Source organism: Sebastes fasciatus, chromosome 20, assembly GCF_043250625.1.
Source record: "Sebastes fasciatus isolate fSebFas1 chromosome 20, fSebFas1.pri, whole genome shotgun sequence".
Classification (NCBI taxonomy): domain Eukaryota; kingdom Metazoa; phylum Chordata; class Actinopteri; order Perciformes; family Sebastidae; genus Sebastes; species Sebastes fasciatus.
In genome coordinates, this window is record NC_133814.1 from 6,150,443 (window position 1) to 6,178,155 (window position 27,713).

The window sequence follows — 27,713 nt, forward strand, 5'->3', positions numbered from 1 at the left end:
ATACCACAATGTAAAAATACTTCATTACAAGTAAGTCATTCATTGAAAAATGTTACTTAAATTTAAATATGTTTGCATAAGGGGCAAAATGTACTTGAGGTAATAAAAATAAAAGTACACATAATACAGTAAATTACACCCCATGGGTGTTTAACTATTGCTATATACTGTACTATATTATTTATTACCGATTTATCAAGTTGAAAGGTTAGGTGTCAGTGTAAAGTTCAGTGTTCCACCTGCCAGTCTCTAAAGAGGGAGAACAGAGTTGTCTTCGTGGTAGGAAACAGGTGGAGTGTTGTACTTGTAAGATCATATTGTTGTATTTGATAGATAGGACCGCCCCCTTTAGTTCTCTTGTGTGGAGGGTATTTATTATTGCAGTGTGAGAGATAAAAAAAAAGGTAAGAGAATGATATACAAACTGAAAACAAGGTATTTAACCATTTTATAAGTAGAGGTAGTTTTTTATTTACAAGATTTACAAGGAATATCAATGTGCAACAATACAAATAAACATCTTGCACAAGTTACATTTGAACTGTTAACTCTAACACCACGCATCCAGTGGACATGGCATGCTAGCGTACAATTTAAACCTGCACACACAAACACCAACAAATGACAATGACCAAAAAAGGTTGTGTATGAAAGTCCCAAAAAAAAGCTTAGATCAAAATATATACAGAAAAAGTAATAGAAAAATCTCTTAAAATGAATAATAGAATACAAAAATTTAAATTAAATTAATAATTAAAATAAAATAATAGTAATAAAATGACAATAGTTAGAAGCAGTTACAGAGACATCTGCTTCAGGTTTCTCAAAAAAAGATAGAAAGGAAGTGCCCATCTATTAATAACCGTGCAGTGCTTCCTTGTAAAATTTGAATCAGGGAAAGCTAGTGGAATAACAAGGGATGAATGGTCTGAGATTGATAGCACTATGATCTGAAGTTAGAGCAATATGTATAAATGTATGTTAATTGATTTTGATGCTTTGTTTTTATTTTGTTCAAGTTCGGACACATATGCTGACAGACAGTGGACACACGGGTGAAAGCCTAAAACAATGAACTGTAAGTGACTGAACAATTGAAAATTGAATAAGCCTATTAAATATACCAGAACAAAAAGAATACATTGAATAGACTTACAAAGAAAACTGAATTATCCTGACCCAAAGCTGAGCAAATGTTTCAGGTGTAAAGAGAAGTCAATACAACAGACAATGATAATAAAACGAATGGAGAGCAAACACAACGATGAGCATAATGAGGCAGAAAAGACAGGACTTTGGTCAGATTCATACAGACTGTGTTTGTTTAGTTTTCCCTTTTTTTTTTTAATATCGACCCAAACCTTCTAAACCTGCAGCCATATGTCACAGGAGCCAAGAATTATATTTTAATCACACACTGCTACAGTATCTGATTTCTCGAGAAAGGAAAAACTAAACAGAAAAAAATCATTTCACTGAGCCACAGTATATTCAGCTCTGACCACATTATACAATAAATACATACAATTTAATAATTAATAAAGACATTTAAAAATCAGTCTAAAATAAATAGGATAAAATGCTAAAAAAAATAAAAATTCAAAAGTTAATTCAAATAAATGAATAAAGGGGGAAATTAAATCGAGAGCAGTTAGCTAGGGGAAGTAATACAAAGATAAATAAATAAAGAAACAAATTAAATCAGAAATATAAATGTATGTTACATTTTATCACTTAATTCATTATTTAATATTATTTTGGGTTCATTTAATGGTATATTTATTTATTTATCGAGTAATTTATTTATTTATTTTTGATTTTGGCAGGTTCCGTCCTCCATACATATCACACTGCAGTAATCATAACAAATGAGGTCCATAAGACAAAATGTAATAATGAAGATCTGTAGATCCTGATATGAAAGATAAACATGAGAGTCCAGTCTCACAGTCTGACTTGGTTAAATACAGAGGCACAATCGTGAATTAGTGGCTCGATTTTCTTCCATGATGAAATAATAAAACAAAAACAAAACGACCACAAATACAAAAAGAAGAAGATAAAAGAAGATAGAACACCCCATTTGGGCCAATCAGTGTGATCACACAGCATGTTGGGTCAAAAAACAGAGTCTGTGTGTGAGAAATCACCTCAGACAGCTCAGCCCACGTGATAAAATCAATAATCCTAACATTTTTTGTTAAAACAAAACCATAAATCCCTAAAAAAAAACTTTACCCAACCCATTAGCATCCCAGAAACACAGGAAATGTTAATAATGATGACCATGATAGTGAAACAATATGCTGAGAAAGAGCAACACCACTGGATAATCATTGTTTTTATTTAATTTATTATATTATTTTCCATCACAACGCATCGATTACAATTACAATACAGACATCCTGAATATGAAGCAAAGCACACACACATTTTATTGCCAGGTTCAGATTTGGTTCCCTCAATGTCACAGTGATAGATGAGTAACATTTGTGTCATGGAGGAAATGTGGGAACTCTCAGTGTGTGTGTGTGTGTGTGTGTGTGTGGTTGGTCACACCACTGCTCAGACAACAGAGTTAATTGACTGTGTAACCTGATCATTCGCATTCATTAACTTGAAGAGATTGTGCTAATTGAGTGAGGAGGATTAATTCACTTCCGTCAGTCTTCCCCGGTGACTGTATTACAGGAAGTGTGTATGTACGTATGTGGTGCAGACAAACAGTACAGAAAGTGTCTGAACTGAGCCACAGAAGTGTGTGTGCGGTTTTACAGCACGTTATCGAGTTTTATGGCCAGACCAACCTTTGCTCTTCTCTTTTCTCTCCTTGATTTCCTTCCCCTGGGCTGTCTTTCAGAAATTTACACGCTGTGTGTCTGTGTTTGCCTTATGACTGTCTGTGGCGCATACAGTCACAACACACGTACATATGTATTCTACAGGGGATATAAAAATGACAGACCGTTATGAAATTGCAGGTTTTTGAACAGGTAGTTGATTATTGGGAACATTTAAAAAAAAAAAAAAAAAAATACAACTCCCTGATTGCTCAAGTCTGCACACCCTTTCATAATGGAGGTTCTAGCTGTGTTCAAAGTTGACCAATCACATTCAAAATCATGCCTATAGGTAGATAGATCACACCTGCCATTAATTAAAGTGATTGTGATTACAATCGGATTAAAGTCAGCTGTTGCTGTAGGATTTGCTTGAATGTTTGGGGTTGCGTCTTACTGGGAGAGCAATGGTCTATTTGTTGAAAAGTACCACTCAGGAGAGGGATATAAAAGAATATCAAAGGCATTGGATGTACCATGGAGCACCGTCGAAACCATCATCAATAAGTGGAGAAAATGTGGCACCACAGAGACGTCACAAAGATTAGGGCGACCCTCAAAAGTTGATGAGAGGACGAGGAGAAAACTTATCAGGGAGGCTACCAAGAGGCCAGCTACTGATCACTCCCTGCATGTGACCATCATCTCCTGTATTCTGCATGTCTGGGCTAATAGGGTAGGGTGGAAAAACAGTAACCCTTTCCCCCCAAAAAGGAGCATTCAAGCATGTATGAATTATGCCAAAAGACTCATTCAGTCACCTCAAACTATGTGGGAAAATGTGTTTTGGTGGCTGCTTCTCTTCAGCAGGATCAAGGTAGACAGGACAAAGAATAGCTCCAAATGTCAAGATATTTTGGCATGAAACCTGCAGGCCTCGGTCAGAAAGCTGAAGATGAAGAGGAGTTTCACATTCCAGCATGACAATGACCCGAAGCACACATCCAAGTTGACCAAGGCATGGCTTAAAAAAAAAAAATCAAAGTGGCCCAGTCAGATCCCAAACCTAGATCCCATCGAAAACATGTGGAATGACCTCGGGCTGACCCGAATGCTTCGAAGCTTAGACTGTTGTCATGGTAACCTACCTCCAAATCAGTATTTGAATGCTTTATTTAAAAAATATATATATTTTTATGTAAGTATGTAATAACAAAGTACAAATCTCCAAGTAGCCCATGAAATAAGGAATAATCCTGCATGATTAATAATTCATATTCAACATTAATTATTAGTTATTCTCAGACAGATATCGCTGTTTTATACGTGTAGAGGTGCACGTGTGTGCAATAGTAGGGCTGCGGCACTGTCATGAAGCTTTGAATACCTTCAAATATTTCTCACAGAAGCTTAGAGGCCCAAAAAATGGTATTTGGGACAGCCCTAGAATGACCTAAAGAGAGCTGTACACAGAAGATCCCGTCACAGTTCAAAGTTAAAACTTATTCACAAAGAATTGCTGCTGTAACAAATGCAAAAGGTGGACTTTGATTTTCCAGTATTTGTTATACACTTCACCATAAATTTCAGAATAAAAGATTATTTTAAGCTTATATCGCAATGTTTAAACGAAGCACTGAATGCACAGTTAAATTGATACAAATCTCCTCATCTAAGTGTGAAACAAGTATATTAATCAAAATGTCAGTGTTGTGAATTCCCTCTGTGCTCACCAAGAACAACTTGACTCTGCTACTTAGCTTGAGTGACTCCAGGTGTGTAGGCTGACCTCAGCTCAGAGCTAACAAGCTTGGCAATCATCATGTGTTGCAGCCAATGTGAGTTCATAAGTACACAGTATCTACCACAGGATTTGTTACAGTAACATTTCCGGAGGCGACATGTGGTTAAAACCTCGTCATAACCCTACTGGACAAGGTCAGTGAAGCTTATTTTACATGATCAAATATCCAGTTATTTTAACTTCGACTGAACTGTCCTGAAGCGCAAACAATAAGTATTGGTGGTATTCCCTTTAAAATGTCATCCTGTGTGGAATCTATGTATATTCCCAACAAGCTCCCAACCAGCTACAATCTGTGCTCTGTGTTTGCCCTAGTTTGAAGCTTGTAATTCATGCAGACCTTGGCACAACAACAGTGAGAAGGTTATATGGCCCGGCTGTGTGTCTTTAAAGGTTGTATATTAACAACTTGATGTGGAGAGGACAGGTGAGCGGCCACTTAGAGGAACAGAGGGAGTGTGACTGTGAGGAGCGAACAACTCCGAGAAAAACACAGACAAGGATTTTTAGTCCTGGATTTTGCTCTTGTAAAGTGAACTTTCTGTTGTGGATCAGACAAAATTTCATCTGGAATTTGCAGCAAAATTTAAGAGGAAGTTTTTTGTGACTTTACTGCACTATAAACGCAGTGGAGCAGGAGCAGTGAAAAAAAAGAAAGCCTTTACCTGATCATGGACTTTCTTTAACAGCTCAAAAATCTAAATGCTAGGACCTTCAGAGCTGAGGGTGGGAATGGGGTGGTGGTGGTTGTGTTTGTGCTTCTTGGGGATTGTTGCTGCTCCATGTCGGGGCGTCAGACAGTGTCTGGCTGGGATTACAATCAATGTGATCCTGCTGGATGATGAAGAGTCTCCCTGGAGTCTGAGGTACGTGAAGGATAAAATACTGAAGGCCATAGAGACGGATTCAACCATCAATGCTGAAGAAGGTAATAAAGTATAAAAATACTAAGAAATACAACATAAAGTCATCTGCATGTGTACACAGAATTGTTACATTATGGACTCAAAATTATATTATAGCCTACGGTGTAGTGTAGATTCTGCAGTAAAATTTTAAACATTGAATTATTCTATGATGCGTCAGGTAGGCTAGTGTCATAAAATGATCTATTTGTGTATATAGTAGCTGGTTGCATTTGAACACATTCACACGGTTTATGTAGCCTATATTACTGTGTGTATTTGATATAATCTCAAAGCTTTGTCAAAAAGTGTTTAGGGTTGTCAAAAGCATATATTTATTTTTTCCCCATGGTTACAGCTTTTTAGTTCTTTTTAGAAATTGTGTCTTAAAGTTAGAGTTTCTTGGCTTCCAGCTTGTTTTCACTGTAAACTATACTAGACAAGTCTATCTCTTCCATTTCAAGGTTCAAGTGAAGCAATGACTGATAACAGATAAGATATTATTTATTAAGTGTAATAAATTATTAGATACGGGTCATTACCTAACCAAAAGGAAATCCATAATGTTTTGTGATGGCTTAACTTGATCCTTAGTCTGATAATGATTGATTTAGGTTTTGACTCACTTAGACATGGCTGGATTAACCTGCTATGGGCCCCATGGCAAAAATGTAGGCTATTGTGGGCCCCTATTGTTTATGGTAATTTGGTTAAACACATTTATTTAGCAATATGCCCTTTTCACATCAGCCATTTTGACATGACATGGCAGGGTAAACACATAGTGTAGGATAATTAATGAAATTAATTGGTCTCATTCTATTTAGTGTCACAATACCTGGGTCCTGGCCCACCTGAATGGATCAGGGCTATGACATTTATTACACCTGTGTTTACCATGGACGTATAAAGGTGTTCACTCTGCAATAACATGTCAAAATGAAAAAGGGCCTGTTTTGACCTCTACAAGACAGGTTGAACCCATATTGACCCTTATTAACTGATTTGATATTGTGCATTATCCCAGACAAATGTGCAGTTCACCAAATTACCACAAACTAACTGACACACAATGAAAATGGAGATTTTGTGTGAAAAAATCCCAGTAAGTTTTGAATTAATTTAAGGCAGGTATACACAAAAGTAGCTCCTCATGTCTAGTCAGGGATTTTGCTTGATGAACTGACAACGTCAGCATATTTCATCAGCTGTAGCTAGCTAGCTAGCTAATTAAGCTAATGTTTCATTAGTAGTAGCCTAACCCAATGTTATGCTAACGTTACGACTGGTACCCAGCCAACATGGTTATGTGGGCCCCACATGGGTTATGCTGGGGGTACCTGGGTACCAATTAGGTATGGTACCAAAATGGGCATCTTATCTGGGGCCCACTCGGGTCAACTAAGTTAGTCCCAGATGGGCTCCCCATGTGGGCTACCCGTGTGGGTCCTAGTTGGGTCACTACTGGTAAATTAGTGCATGGGGCCAACATGGAAACTGTGGACAAACCCACTTACAACCCATATTTCAGCCCATGTAGCCCCCATGTAGTTCCCACATAGAACTTAAACCTGGGGCTGAGATAGGGTTTGGTTTATGTTGCCCAGATTGGGCCCATATAACACCCATTGTACTCCTGCATGAAACCCACAAGGGCAATTGGCACGGGGCCCTTATGGAACCCGCGGACAATCCCATATAGGGCCCGTTTTTCAGCCCATTTACTACCCACATGGGCCCCACATACAAATGTTGGCTGGGTAGCTGTACATGCAAACATTTGCAGCTTGTATTAGAGCAGATAAATGCACTATTTAATCCATTTCTTACATGTTTTCTCTTTCATTTTTTGTTTTGGAAAGTGGCTGAAATGACAACTGTTGTTAGCATATTTTATCAGCTCTAGCTAGCTAAGTTAATGTTTCATTAGTAGTAGCCTAACCCAGTGTTATACTAACGTTACTACTGGTAGGAAGCTATTTAGCTGGACATGCTAACATTTGCAGCAGACAAACGCCCTGTTTAATCCATTTCTTAAATGTTTGCTATTGCATTTCTGTTTTTTTGAAAGCCTAAAAAAAGGATGCAGATCATCCAAAGCTTGACAGCCCTGTTGTGTTGTTTCTAAACTGTGACAACTGCTGTTTGGGGAAGAGCTTAAGCAGACTGAATGGACACCCATATCTAGCCTATATATATATATTTTATTTAATCAATGAAATGTTTTTTCTGCTTTTTCATTCTTTCCACAAACCACAAAAACAGATGTCGGGTTTAATCTCACGGCTAACTTTGGCGGGTTCACACCGGCCTTTTATCGATATACCGGCTGCAAGGCTAGCGCGTGTGAGGGAGTGGACAAGCTAAAGAACCTGATGGTGAGTACAGTTTTACATCCACCTTAGACTCATGGTACTTGCTTTTTAACATGTAGGCATAGATTTGACTGTGTGCTTAGTGTGTGTACTTTGAGTGTTATAAACTATATCCACTAGGTGACAGATCAGGGGCTACATCATCCTGCTTTTGGCTCAATGTAAACAGGGAGCCACTCCAAAGGGTTACTACAGTGTCAATACTAACTGTTGTTGTCTGTTGTTTCAAGTCTGTTGCTCACTTAGTTGCATCTTATACACATGTATACAAGTGTAGCTATCACACCTAGTTAAAAGCAAGTACATCAGAGCACTCCTGAACTGAACTGAGCACACAAATGTGAAACAAACAGCCACACACTGACAAAACTCGCACTCATTTGTATTCTCTTGCAGAGTTCAGGCAGCCTGGGATGTGCCGTGCTTGGGCCTACCTGCACCTTTGCTACTTACCAATTGGTTGAGTAAGTGCATTTTCTTCCAAGGTCACATCCACATTAGTCTGAATAAATCTATAAAAACATCGCTCACATTATTCAAACAGTGTTTTACATGTATAAATGTGGAAATGGTGCATGTTGGGATCTACTCCCAAACACGCTTCCTTACATTTAGTGGTGGATGTAGCTACATGTCTCTAAGATCCATCTCACCATTTATTCCCTCCATGTATATGTCATTCTCTATCTCTCTCTATTTGCACCCTTTTCCTCTACTTTTCTCTCTCTCTTTCAGTGTGGAAAAAGGCCTGAAGCTCCGTACGCCCATCATCTCGGCGGGGAGCTTCGGCACCTCCTGCGACTACACTCTCAACCTGCAGCGCCTCCTGCCGCCGGCACGCAAGATCTCAGACTTTTTCATCAACTTCTGGGTGTACGGAAACAAGATCAAACCTAAATGGGAGACAGCCTATGTTTACAAGAAAGAGGTCAACACAGAGGATTGCTTTTGGTGAGTCACCTAGGAGATGTCTTTAAAGAGTACACTGAAGTGGGAATGTGTCGCGGTGGGTAGATTGACCGCTGCTGCTTGTGATCTATGCAGGACAGAACCTGCTAAAATAAAAAATAAATAATAGATTACTCGATAAATAAAAATAATAAAAATATTATTTATAATAATAATAATGAAATAATTCAAAATAAATGTAGGCATAAATAAAATTTAAATTAAAAGACATTTATATTTCTGTTTTAAGTTGCTTCTTTATTCATTTACCTTTGTTTTAATTCCCGTATTTATCTACACTTCTATCCCTTTTATTTATTTCATTATATTAACTCAAATTTTCTAATTTATTTTTGCATTAATTTTTTATTCATTTATTTTATATATATCTATATTGGATTTTGACAGGTCCTGTTCATGTGATATGACTGTGTTCCTTCAGTGGCTTAATAAATCATTTTTTTACTTGGAATTCTAAGTGATGTTCTTCTGCAGGTATATAAATGCACTGGATGCAGACCGCAAGTTCGCCCTAAATATTAGCAGAGCGGTGCTGCGCAAACCGGCTGACCTGAAAAGAGTGCTGACATCGCCCAAAAACAGGACAAGCAATCGTAAGTATTTTCTTTAAAAACACTTTTGATGAAAGGTGTACAAATACTGTAAAATTGGGTTGCTAACCTTTAGTACACATTGAACCTGGATATTTATATCCCCAGTGCACTACATGACATCAAGTGGACATGAGAGCAGTATTAAAGTATTACTTATACAAGAGTGTATACTTTTAAAAGCACTGGTAAGTTTGACTTTCAGAGGTTGATAAGGACAGGTTTCTCACTTTGAACCATAAATGGATGCGGGACAAATTATGTCCCAACAACCTTTGAGACCTACAGTATGATATAGCCTATATAACACACTGCTGCTGAGGGAGCTCAATAGAAATATTAACTTGTGCACATACCATAGCTTTTTGTTTCACGTTGATGCAGCTATTAAAAAAGGGCATTTGGTTTAAGTTTCAAGGTAGAAGCAGACATTTAAATGGAAATCAGGATCAGAGGGTGTGATTCCCCCCTCAAGGTTATACTGTGCTAGAAATGCATACACTACTGGTCTGTGGTGTTACATACAGCTTCTCTGTTTGCAGTGTTCATCATGTGTGGATCACCCATGGATGTCGAGGAGATGAAAAATATCTCCAAAGAGGCGGACAACAGTGATATTATCTTTATCCTTATTGATCTCTACAAGTCAGTGCTCTTTATTCATTTAATCTCTTTTTCCATCTCTAAAAAAAAAAAAAAAAAAATTCAGTTTTTCTCATTTTTCTTATCTTGGTACTTTCTGCACGTGTCTGTCCTGTAGGCATGTTTACAGTTATTATACTGTATAGTTACAAATGGTTCTTTTCATTCCCACATCCTTCTTTGACATACAGTACATACACTACATGACGAATTTTGTAACTTTTCCTCTAACTTCATGACATTTCATAATTTTTGTTGACAATTCAGTTTATACTGATGCATGTCCTCCATTCATTTTTTCTTTATCTCCTGCAGTTTTGCTGCAATATAATGTACAAAATGAAAATATAGATTTTACTGAATCTGCCAGCTTCAGATTCTCATTCTCATTCTCATTATGATGACGTGGGGAAGACGTATTCCCGTCAGGATGCTGCACATACAGCACTTCTAAGACCGTCTCCCCTGCCTCCTCTCCACAGTGATCAATACTACACCAACACCTCGTCGCTGCCATTCATGAGGAACGTGTTGGTAGTGACTATGCCCCACACCAGAAACTACACTATCAACTCAGACCTGAAAGACAACAACACGGTGAGGAGGACACATTTCCAAATGACTCAACTCCTTTCTTTCTCATATTGCTGTTTTAAAGGAACAGTTTGACATTTTTGGAAATACGCTTTCATTCCTTTTTTGCTGAGAGTTACAGTAGATGCAATCAAATATGAAGCTGAAACAGTTAGTTTAGCTTATCATTAAAGGGCAACTTCAGTATTTTTCAACCTGAACCCTATTTTCCCATGTTTTTGTGTCTAAGTGACAAATGGGTACAACAATTTTTGAAATTGGTCCAGTATCGAGGGATAACGCTGTAACCGGCGAAATGAGCTTCGAGGGCAAGTGAGCAGAATCAGTGTAACATTACGGTCCACTAAAAGTGCTTGTTTTTGCCACTGACAGGCTCAGATTGTTATTATAAGTGTCTGACAACATTATGGAAAGGACCCTACAGAGAAATAAAAGGTTTCTGTTTGTTATTTTGTCCAAGTCCCTCTCAAGGAGAAGTCTTTTTGTGAAACCTGAATATCTGTATACTCTGGCTCAAATAAATATGGGCGGCCATCAAATTCAAATCAATCCACTTGTCGAAATCATCAAAATATTCAGCCATGACATTGAAAATCTTTTAGATAACACTAAGCTACGCTTTCTGTACTCCAACACAACAAACTGTCAGGCTGCCACTCGCGTTTCCACCGTGGATTATTCCACTATTCCACCGTTGTCTTCTGGCAACACGTCACCTCGCCAAATTTCAGAACGAGACTTCTCCTTGAGCGAGACTCTTCCCATAATGTTGTCAGATACTTCAGAGGCTGTCATGGCAAAAACAAGCACTTTTAGTGGACGTAAATGACGTTGCCAGCTTGCCCCTATAGCGCCATATTGCAGCCTGTGAGCAGCTGCCGTCTGCAGCGCTCTCCCTCAATACTGGACCAATTTCAGAACTTGTTGTCCCTATTAGTCAGTTAGACACAAAAACATGGAAAAAAATAGGGTCCAGGTTGAAAAATACAAATAAAAAGTTACCCTTTAGACTGGAAGCAGTGGGAAACGGGTAAAATAAATCTACCTACCAGCACCTTTACAGCTCACTGATTAACACGTTCTATGTTAGTTTAATCCAGACAAAAAAATTTGTGACCTGCCGGGTGGAGTCTCGTTCACGGCGGGGTTGCCATGGTTGCATTTCATCTCACTCTCGGCAAGAAAGCAAATAACTGCGTTTCCCGAAAATGTCAAACTATTCCTTTTTAAAGATTATCGGACAATGGCTGTAATCAGCATCCACTCAACTACTGACTCCAGAAAGGCTCTTTTTCTAAATTGTCTGTTGTATGTGCATCTTTATATGAGTTAATGGGCCAGTTCTCCTAAATTACAAAAACACTTTTTTTTTTATCACTGACTTCAGTCTCGCCATGCAGACAGTTTTTGTTTTATTTGCTGAGGTAACTGTCTCCACGGCATCCACCCCAATACAATGGAAGGAACACTACTGTTCCTGCTCCTCTGAATAACCTACAGAGCAGTGTGTTACCAGCTCTTATAGGGACTATTATCCAGCAATTAGTTCCAGTCATCAATTTGTTTGTCTCTCTCTCTCTCTCTCTCTCTCTCTCTCTCTCTCTCTCTCTCTCTCTCTCTGCAGATGAACGATTACATGGCGGCATACCATGATTCAGTGCTGCTGATAGGCGAGGTGATGAGGAAAATTGTTGAGAAACCTCAGTGGGAGATTCAGCAGATGGAGTATGTCAATGTGAATTACTTCAGAAACCTCTCCTTTAATGGTGAGGAAGGAGGAAGAGATGGTGGGAGGAAGGGAGAGAGGGAATGAACCTCTAATATACTTGACATTCATGGCTGTAGATATATGCCACCATTGAAATTTCCAATTTTCCAACACTTTGGTTTCCCATCAGCCTCAGCTACACTTTGTGTTTAGTGCTAATTAGCAAATGTTAGCATGCTAACACGCTAAACTGGTGAACATGAAAACATTCTACCTGCTAAACATGAGCATGTTAGCTTTCTCACTGTATTGCATTAGCATGCTCATGTTAGCAGTTAGCTCAAAGCATTGCTGTGTCTAAGGCCCTGTTCAGACCTGGTATCAACATGCGACCCGAGTGATCGGATTACAAGTGGACAGCTCTAAGTACAGGTGTGAAAGCACTTAAGACGCATTGAGATCCGATCACTCAGACCACATTCAGAGGTGGTCTAGGCCACATATGGCCTCATTCTTTTAGCAGTATGTATGTGAATGTGTCCTGGGCCATATTAAGGACCGACTACTCAACTGACGTCCCGCTGGGATCCACGAGGTCTCTGCACTCTTCATGTGAATAGACAGACAGACACGAGCGCTTGTCTGCCTCGCGGCATGGAAACGGCCTCTGTGCTCTACTGTATCCTGTCAGTACAACTGTATTTTATTGAAATATATCTCATCTATAGGCTACATAATCTACAGACTATCAGACTAGGCACGCAAAGTGCATTATTATCATACTGTCGGACATGTGTCTGTGTTTTTGTTGCACTGCTTTGCACAGAGCTGACACCCGCCCGTCAGCTCTCTTTCGTTGCATGGCAGTGGTACAATAACCTTTTATTTTGATGTTAATAAAATGTACCCAAATTCCCGAAAATGTAGGATATTACTACTGACATTCATGTAATATTAGGTCACAACGTCTGCTGTATTAGCCGTGTCTTTATTACGTGTTTATTTGCATATAGAGCGGGGAAGTGAGATCGGATCACAAGTGGTCACTCAAGACGCATGTGGAGACGCATGTTAATGCCAGGTCTGAACTGGGCCTAAGTCATTCAGGGCCTGGTTTACACACAGATTTTAAAATCGCTTTTTTCAGCTCAGGGAAAAGTAAAACCTCGATGGAACAAAAATTCATAATAGAAAGAGTCATAATCTACCTTGTTTGCAGTTTGAGGTCTAAGTACAGCCTCACAGGGCAAGTAGCATAGCTGTCGACTCCTAGTCCAGTTTAATTGGCCTAAAAGTTGGAAACATACGGAGTCTAAAAATACTGGAATCAGCTCATGAAGTACTCCCAAAGTAAAAGGCTGTAATTGTAAAACTAAAACCCCCAAACATCCAGAGAAGATACTGATGACATGACCTTGATGGCCTTGATAAAAGCAGCCCTCAGACTTGACATTGGTTACTGTTTTGTGTGAGGCCCAACAGACGGAAGCTGTCAACTGCCGTCACTTATTACTCGCTGACAAGATGAAGGGATGAGGTGTTACAGCCTGCAGGCAGCAGCTGGAAGTAGTGTAATTGGGTGTGTGTGATTGAGAGACACACTCAAAGACAAGCTGTTCCTTTTGTCAGGGTCTTTTATCCGTGTTTTTTTCACTAATGACAGAAAACAAACTATTGGAAATCTAATCAGCTAACACTACACAGTACACTAATTTAAAATAGTCATTGTGGTGAACAAAGTGTCTGCCGTACATTGGTGTATAAAGACGTTTCTATGATTGTGCTCAGGAATAGCTGGAAACTACAAGCTGGACAAGCACGGAGACAGAGATGTGAATCTCTCAGTCATTTACACCACTAGTGACGACAAGGTACTTTATTCCACTTTAACGTTAATTATTATGCCATTCAGCAGTGAATATAATAAGAAACACAGATCTCCTCCTTCTTTTTGTCAGCAATAAAACCTCCCTGTGCTGAATCTCTTGCTGTCAATACAGTGTTTTATTCTGAAATATGTAAATTTCTCTTCTCATGTGATTCTCAGTACCAGATTTTATTCACATTCGACACGGAGAACAACATAACCAGCGAGGTTGAGGCGAACCCTTCCTTCATCTGGGGAAATAGACTTCCTGATTTCACACCAGACCAAGGTACAGTTAAAACACACACACACAGAGTGTGATCGTGTCAGCCACCTATAATCATAAACAGTCTTTCTACGCACATTCACACCTTGCACACATATAAACAGACACGTAGCACACCCGTTAGGTAGCCGTGTTAAGAGACCATCAGCTGTTTATTGCTGTCAGTGAGATGAGCTATCAGTCAGCAGTGGAGTGATCTGAGAATGAGCTCCAGATGTGTTATAAAGGGGGGAACTCCCTATTCTTATTAAAGGTTTTACTGATAAAGTGGAAAATGTCCTAATAATAGATGGGAATTTCTGTCTCTGTTTCAAGGTTTAAGTACTGTTATTGAGGATTTTCTACCCTTCCATGACAGATAGAAACTAAAATAAAGATAATTTAGCTGAAGTGTCTGCTTTTATGTTGTACACTGATTCTGAGAAGTCTTAGTTTGTATCTTGGCTAAAAGCAGGTTGTTTCAATCAGGTAGAATTCAAATGTTTAGTAGTTTAGAAGCACTTTAACACATAAAACACAGGTTCAACCCACGTTTAGTTAAAGGTACCTTGAGGAGTTTTCTTGTAAACAAACAAAAAGTTAGGTTTACATTCAATGTTTTTCACTGTGTGCATCCTTGAGGTCTAACAAATGTGTTGAATGCATTTCCGTCCTCATAAAACATTTGCAAAGCACACTTTTAATACTTTATTTGCTCGTTACTGCCACCAACCAGCGTACAGTACGAAACCGGCATCAGGAATGTGTAACTTGCATGTGCACGATACAAGCAAAAATTTCAGAAAAAAGACCTTTAAGCTTGAGTAAATAAGTATGAGGGCTGGAAGTAACAAAAAAGAGTTCATACAAATGGTGAAAATGCACGTGAATTGAAAAAATGGAGTGATTAAATGATAAATGGCAATTTTGTGTTGTGAATGATGATTGCAAGATGGTGAAAATGATGAAACATGACTTTGTTTTCATCACGTTTTAGTCAAATCAGCTTTAAATGAATCAAATCACTTGATAATTTTTCACTCCATTTTTCAACTGACGTGCATTTTCATCACCTCCATATTTATCAGTTAATTTTTGTTACTTCCACCCCTCATAAATAAGCACCAATAAAGTAACACTATTTCCTTTCTCTTATTTTACATACATGTCCTGGATGAGTCAGGGTTTGCTACAGTAAATAACCTTAAATTAAATTGTAACAGTGCTTTTTCTTTGTGCTCACCCCTTCAGGCCCGGCACCTCATGACATCATCGTCATTGTGTTGGCTGTTACGGTTGTTGTGGTGGCCACCATCGCCTTCATTTTCTACAGGTGAGTGGTGAATCAACTTTAATACATAAAACCTCTAATCAGGGACATCACACAGGGTAGTGAGCTGAACGGCTATGACAGCACACTGTCTAAAAGCCCAGAGGTTCACTTTAAAGGGGACACATTATAAAAAAAACTCACTATTTCAGTGCTTGTGCACATATGTTTGGGTATAGCTATATATACTGTAGATAGATATGTTTGGGTAGACACACAGTATGAGAAAAATAATGTGTTTTTGATCAATGCATTAAAATATTTAATCGTGATTAATTCGCACATTTTGTATCTGTTTAAAATGTACCTTAAAGGGAGATTTCTCAAGTATTTAATACTCTTATCAACATGGGAGTGGATAAATATGCTGCTTTATGCAAATGTATGTATATATTTATTAGTGGAAATCAATTAACAACACAAAACAATGACAAATATTGTCCAGAAACCCTCACAGGTACTGCATTACCAGAAAAAATATGCTCAAATCATAACATGGCAAACTGCAGCCCAACAGGCAACAACAGCTGTCAGTGTGTCAGTGTGCTGACTTGACTATGACTTGCCCCAAACTGCATGTGATTATCATAAAGTGGTCATGTCTGTAAAGGGGAGACTCGTGGGTACCCATAGAACCCATTTTCATTCACATATCTTGAGGTCAGAGGTCAAGGGACCCCTCGCCAAAATTTAGTGCAAGTTTGGAGTGTTAATTAACTTAATTCGCAATAAGCTGGTGTACCAATGGATTCATAAGGTTTTTCTAGTTTCATCAGCATTTTCACTCTAGCTTTAAAACTCTAGCTTTTTGAGTCTGCTACAACCTCAAGAACTTAAACATGTTCTAGTAGAAACCCAAAATACAAGTACGAACCTGAAAATGAGCATAATATGTCCCCTTTAAACAGTTTCCGTGGCAGATCAGTCAAATGTTTGTGGTATGCTCAAATAAATGAAGGAATAAACCCTGAAGCAAACACTGATTTATGATGTGTGAAAACATTTTTGTCAAATCAACACATATTTTTTTTTTACCATTACTGAACCACAAAACAAGTACAGTAATACAGTAATAGGTAAAAGCTGTCACTATACAGGCTCAGTATTTGAGATATTTATGGCTGCTTTTTATCTCATAGAACATAATGTGAAACATTTTTAGATATTTGATTAGTTTCTCTAACTGTTCTATAGATAGATATAAATAAAATGCAGCAAAATTGGGTTCTTTTAGAGTCAAAACAAATGAAAATGGCAGTTGTCTGGATCTTTTAAAAGATATTTTTCTGACCAACCTGAAGAGCCAAATAATTTCTTTGTCCTGATTTTAGAGCCAAGTGAAGTTTTTGTGTTAAATGTGCAAAATTGGACGCTAAATAAGCAGATGTCAAAAGTGCGCAGTCTTGGGTGACCATGTACTTAGTTGCATTTTGTATTTCACAATGGTATTTTGTTCCTGTGTAGACAGAACAGGAGAGATCGCCGTGTCAGGAAGCGCTGGTCCCACATCGCCTCTGATCTCGTCACACTGCTGGAGAACAACCAACTCAATGTCATCTCTCTCAAGGTAAATGAAGCGTAAAGCTCTCCGTCAGCATGGAGGCTCTTTTTCAACACTTATTGACCCGAGCAGGACAGTGAAGCTGATCGTGCACTCAGAAATCTATGATCAAGTCAAGTTTCTACAGCTCTCATCACTTTTCCAACCATTTGTTCTCTATAAAGTGCTCAAGTTAACCTTGTTCTTGAATGGGAATGCACTAAAGCACACAAACACACAAAACTAGGGCTGTCAAAGTGAACGCAATAACAACACGTTAACGCAAATTTAAATTCGTCGTGAAGGAGGTTAAATAAGGCTCCAAACTTGCACTTAATTTTGGCCAGGAAAAACTGTCATAGCTATTTTCAAAGGGGTCCCTTGACCTCTGACCTCAAGATATGTGAAGGAAAATGGGTTCTATGGGTACCCACGAGTCTCCCCTTTACAGACATGCCCACTTTATGATAATCACATGCAGTTTGGGGCAAGTCATAGTCAAATCAGCACACTGACACACTGACAGCTGTTCTTGCCTGTTGGGCTGCAGTTTGCCATGTTATGATTTGAGCATATTTTTATGCTAAATGCAAAATGCCTGAGGGTTTCTGGACAATATTTGTCATTGTTTTGTGTTGTTAATTGCTTTCCTATAATAAATATATACATATATTTGCATAAAGAAAGCATATTTGTCCACTCCCATGTTGATAAGAGTATTAAATACTTGACAAATCTCCCTTTAAGGTACATTTTGAACAGATAAAAAATGTGCGATTAATGTGCAATTAAATATTTGAATCGATTGACAACCCTAAAGAAAGGATTAAAAAAAAGAAAGGTTTGGACATGTTTGCTCTGTTAAATTGTTGTCCATCTGCTCTGCCCCCATCAGATTGAAGACGAGAGGAAAACCATGAAATTCCAGATCCGCCGTGCGTTTTACGACAAGAAGGTAGCGGGATACAACAGCCGTTTTCAAATCAATCAACACGCTTTTGCAACATGAAAATTTAATTTCTGGTGTGACTGATGCCGCTGCGATGTTTTCAGGTAGTGATTCTGAAGGAGCTGGAGCACTCGGACGCAAACTTTAACGAGACCCAGATGATCGAACTTAATGCGGTAAAGACACACAAACACACACAGCAGTTGTCTTCCACTCCCGTGTGCCTGTTAATGTTTTTCCAGGCTAGCCTCTGTGCCATCTAAAGAGCTACTGTTTCTCCTTTTCTCCACAGCTCAAGCAAATCGACTATTACAACCTCACTAAGTTTTATGGCACAGTGAAGTTTGATCAGGGTGTGTTCGGAGTGTTTGAGTACGGAGAGAGAGGGTCGCTCAGGGTACGTATGGCATGCTCCGCGTGCAGCTCAAGTCCATTCAGGTTTGAACGGAAGTTCAGTTTGCACAAATCAAACGACTACTTTGATTGACACGTTCAACAATAGCAGTAGCTCAGGACAGAATATAATCTGTTCAGAATATCATTTCACTTCCCTTTCTCCTTCCAGTATGTGCTGAACGATAAGGTTTCTTATCCAGAAGAGACCTTCATGGACTGGGAGTTCAAGATCTCCGTCATGTACGACATCGCCAAGGTGAGACAGAAACGACCCATAATGGAACTCTGAAGTGCTTTATTGTATTTGGCGTATGGCACGTGATGTAGTATGTGAATGACTGAAGAGTGGGCGCCATATGTTCAGCTCACGCTTCTAACATGTTCTGACATCACACGGAGCTCAGTCTCACAATATGCAAGACATACTCTTATATATTACGTCCCTCTGTAATAAACTCAGATTTATTTTTAAGTATTAAAACCCCAACTTGTCACATTTTTCAAATTATTGTTACCAGTTATTATCGGTTGTTACTTCCTAATCTAGAATTTTGTTACTTTTGTATTTCCTTAATATGTAATTTGACATAAACATGGCCGTATTAAGAAAAGTGGACCTAAACCGAAGCTCTTCAAAATAAAAGCACCCATACAGTAGAAGTTTTGCTGAAAGAAAATGTATTTGCATGGTTTCTGATAAAGTTTACCTTGTTAAAGCATGTGTTTTGAAAAAAAAAGCAACAAGTAACTAGTCACTTTAAGAAGAAATCTTCCCAACACTAGTATATCCCACAGTCTATGGTATATACTTGATCTACATTGTAATGGGAATATTTCACTCATTCCTCTCTGATGAATTTACTAGTTCCTTTTTATTAACGAATCTGTATCAAAAAGTAAAAGCATTTCCTTACAGCTATTTTAAGGAGCATCGTGCAGTAGCACTCCTGAAACTGTTTACAGTATGTTACACAGACACATTGTCACTTCTTCAGTAATTGTAATGTGATTATATTATATGTGGGAGGGCTTGTCAGGTTCATACCAAGCCAAATATTTGAGTCGAGACTTGAATGATTCTCACCTCCACCGATAGGAATTGCTGTTGCAGTTCCCTCCTGATAGCCAGTAGAGGTCAGTAAAGATCACCGATGAACCCTCTGGTGTGTAACTCCTCTGTGCAGGGCATGTCCTACCTCCATGCCAGTGAGATCCAGGTGCACGGTCGCCTCAAGTCCACCAACTGTGTGGTGGACAATCGCATGGTGGTGAAGATCACAGACTTTGGCTGCAACAGCTTTCTCAGCCCCGGCAAAGGTAAAAAAAAACAACAGCCGCAGTGTGTCTCTAGTCCCTCACTGAGTTTATCTTCATTCCTTCACTTTCTCACATTCTCCTCATCCTCCTCTCAGACTTGTGGACAGCTCCGGAGCATCTGAGGAGACAGGGCGAGTCTCAGAAAGGAGACGTCTACAGCTTTGCCATCATCGCTCACGAGATTGTTCTCAGAAAGAGCACCTTCTACACCGAGAGCTGCTCCGACCGCGCAGGTGACACAATTTACACGACCACCGTCCAAAACGAAGCCCTCACATGCTGAGCTCTTGAATATCAAACGTCTTACTACCTTCCCTTTTCTGAAGAAAGGGTAGTGAGATGTTTTGTGGTTGCTGTGATACACACTCTATTGTAAGTACCTTTTGTGGGGTAATTAATGTCTGTGTGTTTCCTAACAGGAAAGCTCGCCAAGGTCATCATGTCCTACTTCAGACCTGATCTTAAGGTTGAGACAGCTTCAGAGAAAGAATTAGAGGTGAGTTAATGCCAAGTGTGGGCCAACTTTATCTGCGATTGTGTGTCTGATGTGTCTTTAAAGCTTTGTGTCCTCCGTCTCCTAGGTGTACATGTTGATAAAAAGCTGTTGGGATGAGGATCCAGAAAAAAGACCTGACTTTAAGAGGATAGAAAACTGTCTGGGGAAAATCATCAGGTATTCACTGTGCTTATACTTTCCTGGGCCTCTTGTTGCCATTCTAGCTTCTAGGTGCTCTGAGAGATTTGGCTTTAGTGAAAGTTTTTTTTTTTCCCCTTCCTTTCCTTCTCCCCTTCTGTCGTCCTTTAGTAAAATTCACAACCAGGACAATGAGAGTTACATGGATAACATGATCAGGCGGCTGCAGATGTACTCCAGAAACCTGGAGATCCTGGTGGAGGAGAGAACGGTCCTCTACAAAGCTGAGAGGGACCGAGCAGACTGCCTCAACTTCATGCTGCTTCCTGGGTCTGTTTACACCGAAAGGAGCACACAACAGATTTTTTAGATGCTGGCCTGATAAGACAGATAATATAATAATAAATACCTGAAAGTAGGCCGCATGGGCAAAAAACGCCCAGGCTGGCAACACCTTTGTGGGTGGTGGGGGTACATCTGAAAAAAAGCCGCCACTGGTTTAACCGATTCAATGAAAGCACAAGTAGATCATCATCTGTCTTTGTTTCTCTCTGTGTTCAGCCCAGTGGTGAAAAGCCTGAAGGAGACCGGTGCGGTGGAGCCAGAGCTGTACGAGGAAGTGACGATATACTTCAGCGACATAGTCGGCTTCACCACTCTGTGCCAGTACAGCACGCCGATGGAAGTTGTGGACATGCTCAACGACATCTACAAGGGCTTTGACAGCATCGTCGACCACCACGACGTATACAAGGTATTGACCATAGAATGTATGTAAGAAGTGGACGTAGTCACCGTGACACCACCCATTGCTTTGTGGACTGCTGTTTTGAAGCCTCGAGTTCGGCATTTTGGCCGTTGCCATGTTGGTTTTTGGTCGTCCTTATCTTGGCTTTTTGCAACCAGAGGTGACACGAGAGGGTGGAGCTAAGTACAACCAAACGCTGATTAAGACATTTTTAGGCGACAAAATGTCACAATTGACTTTCATGAACTGAAAACACACTGTGAAAGGGTTAAAGTTTTAAGACGGAAACACGGACAACTCCAAGACCGGACAATGCCGTGGTAGTGACCTGTCAATCACAAGGTAGCCACGTCCTAAAGCATCCCCTGCGTTATGGTCTATTTGACTCTAAATTGGACCATAATTTACTAAATGAACATCATGCTGAATTGAAGAAGACTTGAAACTAGCGATCGAGACCATAAACTCATGTTTACAATGTTTACTGAGGTAATAAATCAAGTGAGACGTAGTCTCATTTTCTCAGACTTCTATACAATCAGACTTCAACCAGAGGAGTCCACCCCTCCCGGATATTGGAAAGGATGCAAGTTTAAGGCACTTCAGCATTGGCTTCACTCTCCAGAACTGGAGGTTGCTGCCTTGTATTGACGAGGGCGAAATTCAACAGACAAATAGACTGATAGACAGCACAGACCAAAGACATCATCATTTCCTCCATCTACCCTCAGGTGGAGACGATCGGTGACGCCTACATGGTGGCCTCCGGGCTTCCGAAGCGAAACGGGAACAGGCACGCGGTGGACATCTGCCGCATGGCGCTGGACATCTTGGCGTTCATGGGTACCTTCCAGCTCCGACACCTTCCCGGCATCCCTCTGTGGATACGCATCGGCGTTCACTCAGGTACGATAAGATCTTTAAATTGTCTTTCTGTTGTCCTAAATGCAGTGTGAGACTGCAACCTTTAAATTGCTTTAAACGTCCCTCATGTCCATTCCACAATAACTTTAAAACCTTAACTTCCCTTGGATCTTGTCCACTCATATCTTCTTTTATCTTGTAAACGGTTGTAAAGATGGAAAACTGACTGAATGTCTGTGTGTCCAGGTCTCTGTGCAGCAGGCGTCGTGGGGATAAAGATGCCCAGATATTGTTTATTTGGAGACACGGTCAACACGGCGTCTCGTATGGAGTCTACAGGACACCGTGAGTCGAGAGACATGCACACCAGAGACATTTAATGAGCAAACTGATATGCGCTGACACTCATGCTGCCAGCTAGTGTGGTCCAGTTGTGTACTGCTCATTACTCCTGTGCAATTTCAGAAGCTACCATTCAATCTAATTCAATAAATTTACCACAGCCAAGCTTTGGTAAAAAACAGATGCCTGTCGTTTTATCTTTTAATATCCTCCAGCCCTGCGGATCCACGTCAGTCAGCCTACTATAAATATCCTGCAGAGGACAGACTGCAAGTTTGAGTACGAGATGAGAGGAGAAACATATCTGAAGGTAAAGATGGGCCTGGACGGGTCAGACAAATGAACCATTTTTAAATAGAATCTAGAAACGCTCAATTCTGCAGAAAGCACCGACTGAAGCATGGATGTCTGCAGACTTCACTGCCACGCATGGATCAAAATGTTGTAAATGTGTGTGTTTTCTAAGGGTAAAGGCACAGAGACAACCTACTGGTTGACAGGTGAGACGGGCGAAGACTACGACCTCCCAACTCCACCCACAACGTAAGCAAACCCTCCACCTGCTGAAATGTATTCCTCTCAAATATCTGTATTTACTACTAACCTTAGTTTATGTAGCTTTGTTACGACCCGGCTCTGATGGCCATGACAAAAAGGGAGATACACCGCGCTGAAGTTTAACAAAATTAAGCCAAAAGGGTCCCTTGACCTCTGGCCTCAAGATATGTGAAAGAAAATGGGTTCTATGGGGGAGACCATTTTTTGAAACTTGAACTCACTGTTTAAAATGACCTGTGGTGACCTCTAGGATAATCACAGCCTCATGAAACTTTACAACCACAAACTAGACACTTAGAGCATTTAGAGGATGGATGGCTTTCCTAGGTAGATTGACAATAAGGGGGTTTCTGAGCAGTTTCCAGAACAGAAGTGATCGCCATCCAATTACCGAAAAATACAATTCTTGCAGAAATCTCCAAATGTCAAAAGTTTTTGATACCAAATTTTCTGTGGTGTTCCTCAAGGTCTTGGTGTCTTAATGTGGTATTTTGGAGGGATTATCGATATTTTTTATCAATTCGCGAGTGGTAAAAAAATGGTTAAATTTATCACCAAAAGCTAACAGGAGAGTCAGAAAGATCAAGTAGTCTATACACACCCACAGTCCTGAGAAAAGGTCTGATCAGCCAGATGAACTGAAAACACCCGTGTGACACTAAGACATGTATTTGGTATTCTACTGCACATTTACTGTAGCCTGTACCGTAAACCTTGTGTACTGGTTCCTGCTTTTCCAGGGAGAACTTCCAGCGGCTGCAGCAGGACCTCGCCCACATGATCCTGGCGTGTCTGGAGCGGCGCACTCGAGGCTCCATCCAGAGGAAGACGCCGCTCTCGAGTCAGAGCAGGGAGGACGAGGACCAGGAATCCGAGGTGGAGTCTGAGGGCGACCATCCCGAGTACCTGCATCTGGCTACTGTGGATAACACCCTCAGTACATTCCTGTAGTACAAACCTACAATCACCGCTGTATGATATTACATTATTCAGTAAGACTGGGAAGGGAACCAGCAGGTAATGACTGTAGCATGGTGAATCCCTGGTCGGATGTACAACATCCAATGAGGCAATGAGGAGCATTAATGTCCAATGTTAATACATCAAGAAACGCTCTTGTACATGTGGACCTTTCTCCTGCATATTCTTGTCAGGTTCATTGATTGTTTAAATATGCAATTATTTACTGCTTGGTCTAAAATCAAAGATGTAGGTGTAGCTTATCTGTACCAGAAAGATGACAAGATGAACTCTACTTAATGGCAGTGAAAGTGTGAATTAGTAACTTCACAACATGTAGTATTGGAGTATTAGATTTGGTTCAGATCTAAAGATCCAGGCCCTTAGTTATCAAACTTAAAAAATGACTGTTAATGCTCTAAAGCAGGGCTGCCCAAAGTGGCAGATGTTTCTAGTGATTTTTTTCTTTTTTTTTAATTAAAAGACCTACTTTACTGTCTTTCGGAGGCTGTATAAGCTGGTTTAGAGCTGAAGATACTGGTATCATATGAAACGAGAAAACCTAAAGAATCCATTGGTACCAACCATGTCATACTAGCTTGTCTGGAAGGAGGTTAAATAACGCTCCTAAGTAAAAACAAAAACAAAAACTGGCATGGCCATTTTCAAAGGGGTCCCTTGACCTCTGACCTCTGGATATGTGAATGAAAATTTGTTCTATGGGTACCCACGAGTCTCCCCTTTACAGACATGACTTTATGATAATCACATGCATTTTGGACAAAAAAAAGTTTCTTTGAATGCAGTATAAATGTGTTATTTTTCGCCTATTCTAAAAAGGGTGTGTTTGAATATTTCTGCATACTGGGGTCCCTAAACAGTCTTGGAATTGCATAAATATCACTGGAAATTATCCCTTTTGTATTCAGCAGGTGGGTTTTAAGGGGTTAACTATGTACAAGCAATAAGAATATTCAATTACGGGACCTTGGGATCCTAGTACCATTTTCATCTTAACTATACAATAGGTGTATGCTTTTGACCCGCCGTGGCACACCATTAAGTTCCAGTTTTGGCCCTAAACTGAGTAAGAATACATTTATCAAGCAACTTATTCTTTGGAATAACCTTTAACCTTTGAGCAGGAATAGCAAATAAGACACTGGAGCAGATTTAACTTACAGTATATCTGCCATTTTACCCAGTGATGTTATTTTGCAAAATCATATACACCGATCAGCCATAACATTAAGACCACTGACAGGTGAAGTGAGTAACATTGATTATCTCGTTAGAATGGCACCGGGCAGTGGGGGGGATATATTAGACAGCAAGTGAACATTTTGAACTTTGACCTTTGTGTTGGAAGCAGAAAAAATGGGCCAGAGTAAGGATGTGAGAGACTTTGACGAGGGCCAAATAGTGCTGGCTAGACGACTGGGTCAGAGCATCTCCACAACTGCAGCTGTTGTGGGATGTTCCCGGTCTGCAGTGATCAGGACCTACCAAAAGTGGTCCAAGGAAGGAAAACTGGTGAACCGACAGGATTATGGGCGGGCATTGCTCATTGATGCACGTGGGGAACAAAGGCTGGCCCGTCTTGTCCGATCCAATAGAAGAGCTACTGTAGCTCAAATTGCTGAAAAAGTTAATGCTGGTTCTGATAGAAAGGTGTCAGAACACACAGTTCATCGCAGTTTGTTGCGTATGGGGTTGCGTAGCCGCAGACCGGTCAGGGTGCCCATGCTGACCCGTGTCCACCCCCAAAAGCGCCTACAATGGGCACGTGAGTATCAGAACTGGACCACGGAGCGATGGAAGAAGGTGGCCCGGTCTGATGAATCACGTTTTCTTTTACATCATGTGGACGGCAACTTGTTTGAGGTGTTGACTCGGCCTCCAAATCCTCCAGACCTCAATCCAATGGATCATCTGTGGGATGTGCTGGACAAACAAGTACGATCCACGGAGGCCACACCTCGCAACTTACAGGACTTTAAGGATCTGCTACTGACGGCTTGGTGCCAGATACCACAGCAGACCTTCAGAGGTCTAGTGGAGTCCATGCCTCGACGGATCAGGGCTGTTTTGGCGGCAAAAAAGGGACCTACTCAATATTAGGCAGGTGGTCATAATGTAACGGCTGATCAGTGTAGAGGAGTGAACTAACAGGAAATGAAATGGAAATATGCTTTTATTCTTGTACTGGTTAATTTATATGCATTTATATTTTTTTGTATCCAAATGACACATCTGAAGACAACTGCTTTTTACCACAGTAGACCCTTTTCAAAGCAACAATTTTGACACGTCATTGCAGGGTAAACAAAGGTGTATTTAATAGAATAAATTACGGTCCTGCTGTATTTAGTGTCAGAGGCATTCCAGTGAGCCAGCATGCACAATACCAGAGCTCTGGCCCAGCTAAATGGAACAGGGCCATAATTAATGTTATTAATTACACCTGTGTTTACCCTGCAATGATGTGGCTGCTGTGAAAAGGGCCTGTTGCATGTCTGGAGGAGCACTGACTGTACATTTCAACCACTGAGATTAAGGTGAGACGTTTAGGAGGTAACTACTGTACCGGCTGTATGGAACCGTTGACTGTATAACCAGCTTTGTTATTTCAGAATTAGTACACACTGACGTGGGCTCGCCACGATCGGTTTTAACGTCTGCCTAGAAAAAACAAGATTTTCAGTTGTATTTTAAACCAAAGGACAAAGATTTATTTTTTGTCGAGAATGGTGACATTCATTTACATTAAATAAAAAAATAATAAAAAAAATCACCTTCTGTCACATTGTTGAAAATGTTTGTTTGTTGTTCAGGTGAAATACAGTTAAATGAAATCAAAACACAGCGTTTGTTGAAGCCTGTACAGGTTCATCTGAGGCGTTACAATGCATGTGTCACATTGTTTTATGTATACAGACACTGAGGCTCTATGGACAGCAGAATGAACAAAAAAAACTCCAGCATCAGATTAAAATATTTTTCTATCCACAGCTGCCTGACAGATGTTTGTGTTTTTTTTGCACAGAATAATGAAAGAGTGACTGCTAGGTAGACTTTTACACGTCAAATACTATGTGAAAACACACTCTACTGTACAGCAGGAACAATTCAACACATAGTGTGCAAATAAGAAAATGAAGTGTGGATCCAGCAAACCAAACAAAGGTAACTGGACATGCAAATGGAGGTTTTTATAAAAGTAATGGAAACACATTTTCATTGGAGAGAAAAACTCCTCCAGGGGGAAATGTCAACAATGTTCAACAGCATTTATGTGAACTAAAACGTAATCATATTTAGTAAACCTGATGAATATATTTCTATATACTGTTGAAGATCAGTTGAGTCAAAAATAAAAGCGAGTCGTCAAGTAGAAAACAACAAAAGTCACCCCAAGGTGACGTTAACCCCCTCCCTCCCCTACTAAAAAAATGTCGAAGCCCAAATTCTTTTTTACCGTGTAACATTCAAAAAGAAACGGCGAGAATAAATTAGACAACGTACAAAAAAATAAAAAAAGGCATGACATTTTATACAAAATCAGCTTAAGCCTTC

The 27,713-nt window shown here is 39.9% G+C and overlaps 2 protein-coding genes across 2 annotated transcripts in view; one reads left to right on the plus strand and one right to left on the minus strand.

Annotated features, from left to right (window-relative positions):
* The window catches only part of phf5a (PHD finger protein 5A), a 373,616-nt gene that overhangs the window by 28,460 nt on the left and 317,443 nt on the right, over positions 1–27,713 (minus strand). The gene's annotated exons all lie outside the window — the stretch shown is intronic.
* gucy2cb (guanylate cyclase 2Cb) lies at positions 4,689–27,145 on the plus strand. Its single transcript, XM_074620435.1, has 27 exons — positions 4,689–5,512; positions 7,755–7,867; positions 8,261–8,328; positions 8,600–8,815; positions 9,308–9,426; positions 9,966–10,068; positions 10,548–10,662; positions 12,284–12,425; positions 14,156–14,238; positions 14,415–14,523; positions 15,751–15,832; positions 17,294–17,396; positions 18,265–18,324; positions 18,423–18,494; positions 18,611–18,715; positions 18,884–18,970; positions 19,899–20,031; positions 20,127–20,264; positions 20,451–20,527; positions 20,613–20,704; positions 20,837–20,995; positions 21,227–21,419; positions 22,145–22,319; positions 22,524–22,622; positions 22,835–22,929; positions 23,086–23,162; positions 23,918–27,145. The coding sequence occupies exons 1-27, from the start codon at positions 5,287–5,289 to the stop codon at positions 24,126–24,128; spliced, it is 3,252 nt and encodes a 1,083-aa protein (XP_074476536.1). The 5' UTR covers positions 4,689–5,286; the 3' UTR covers positions 24,129–27,145.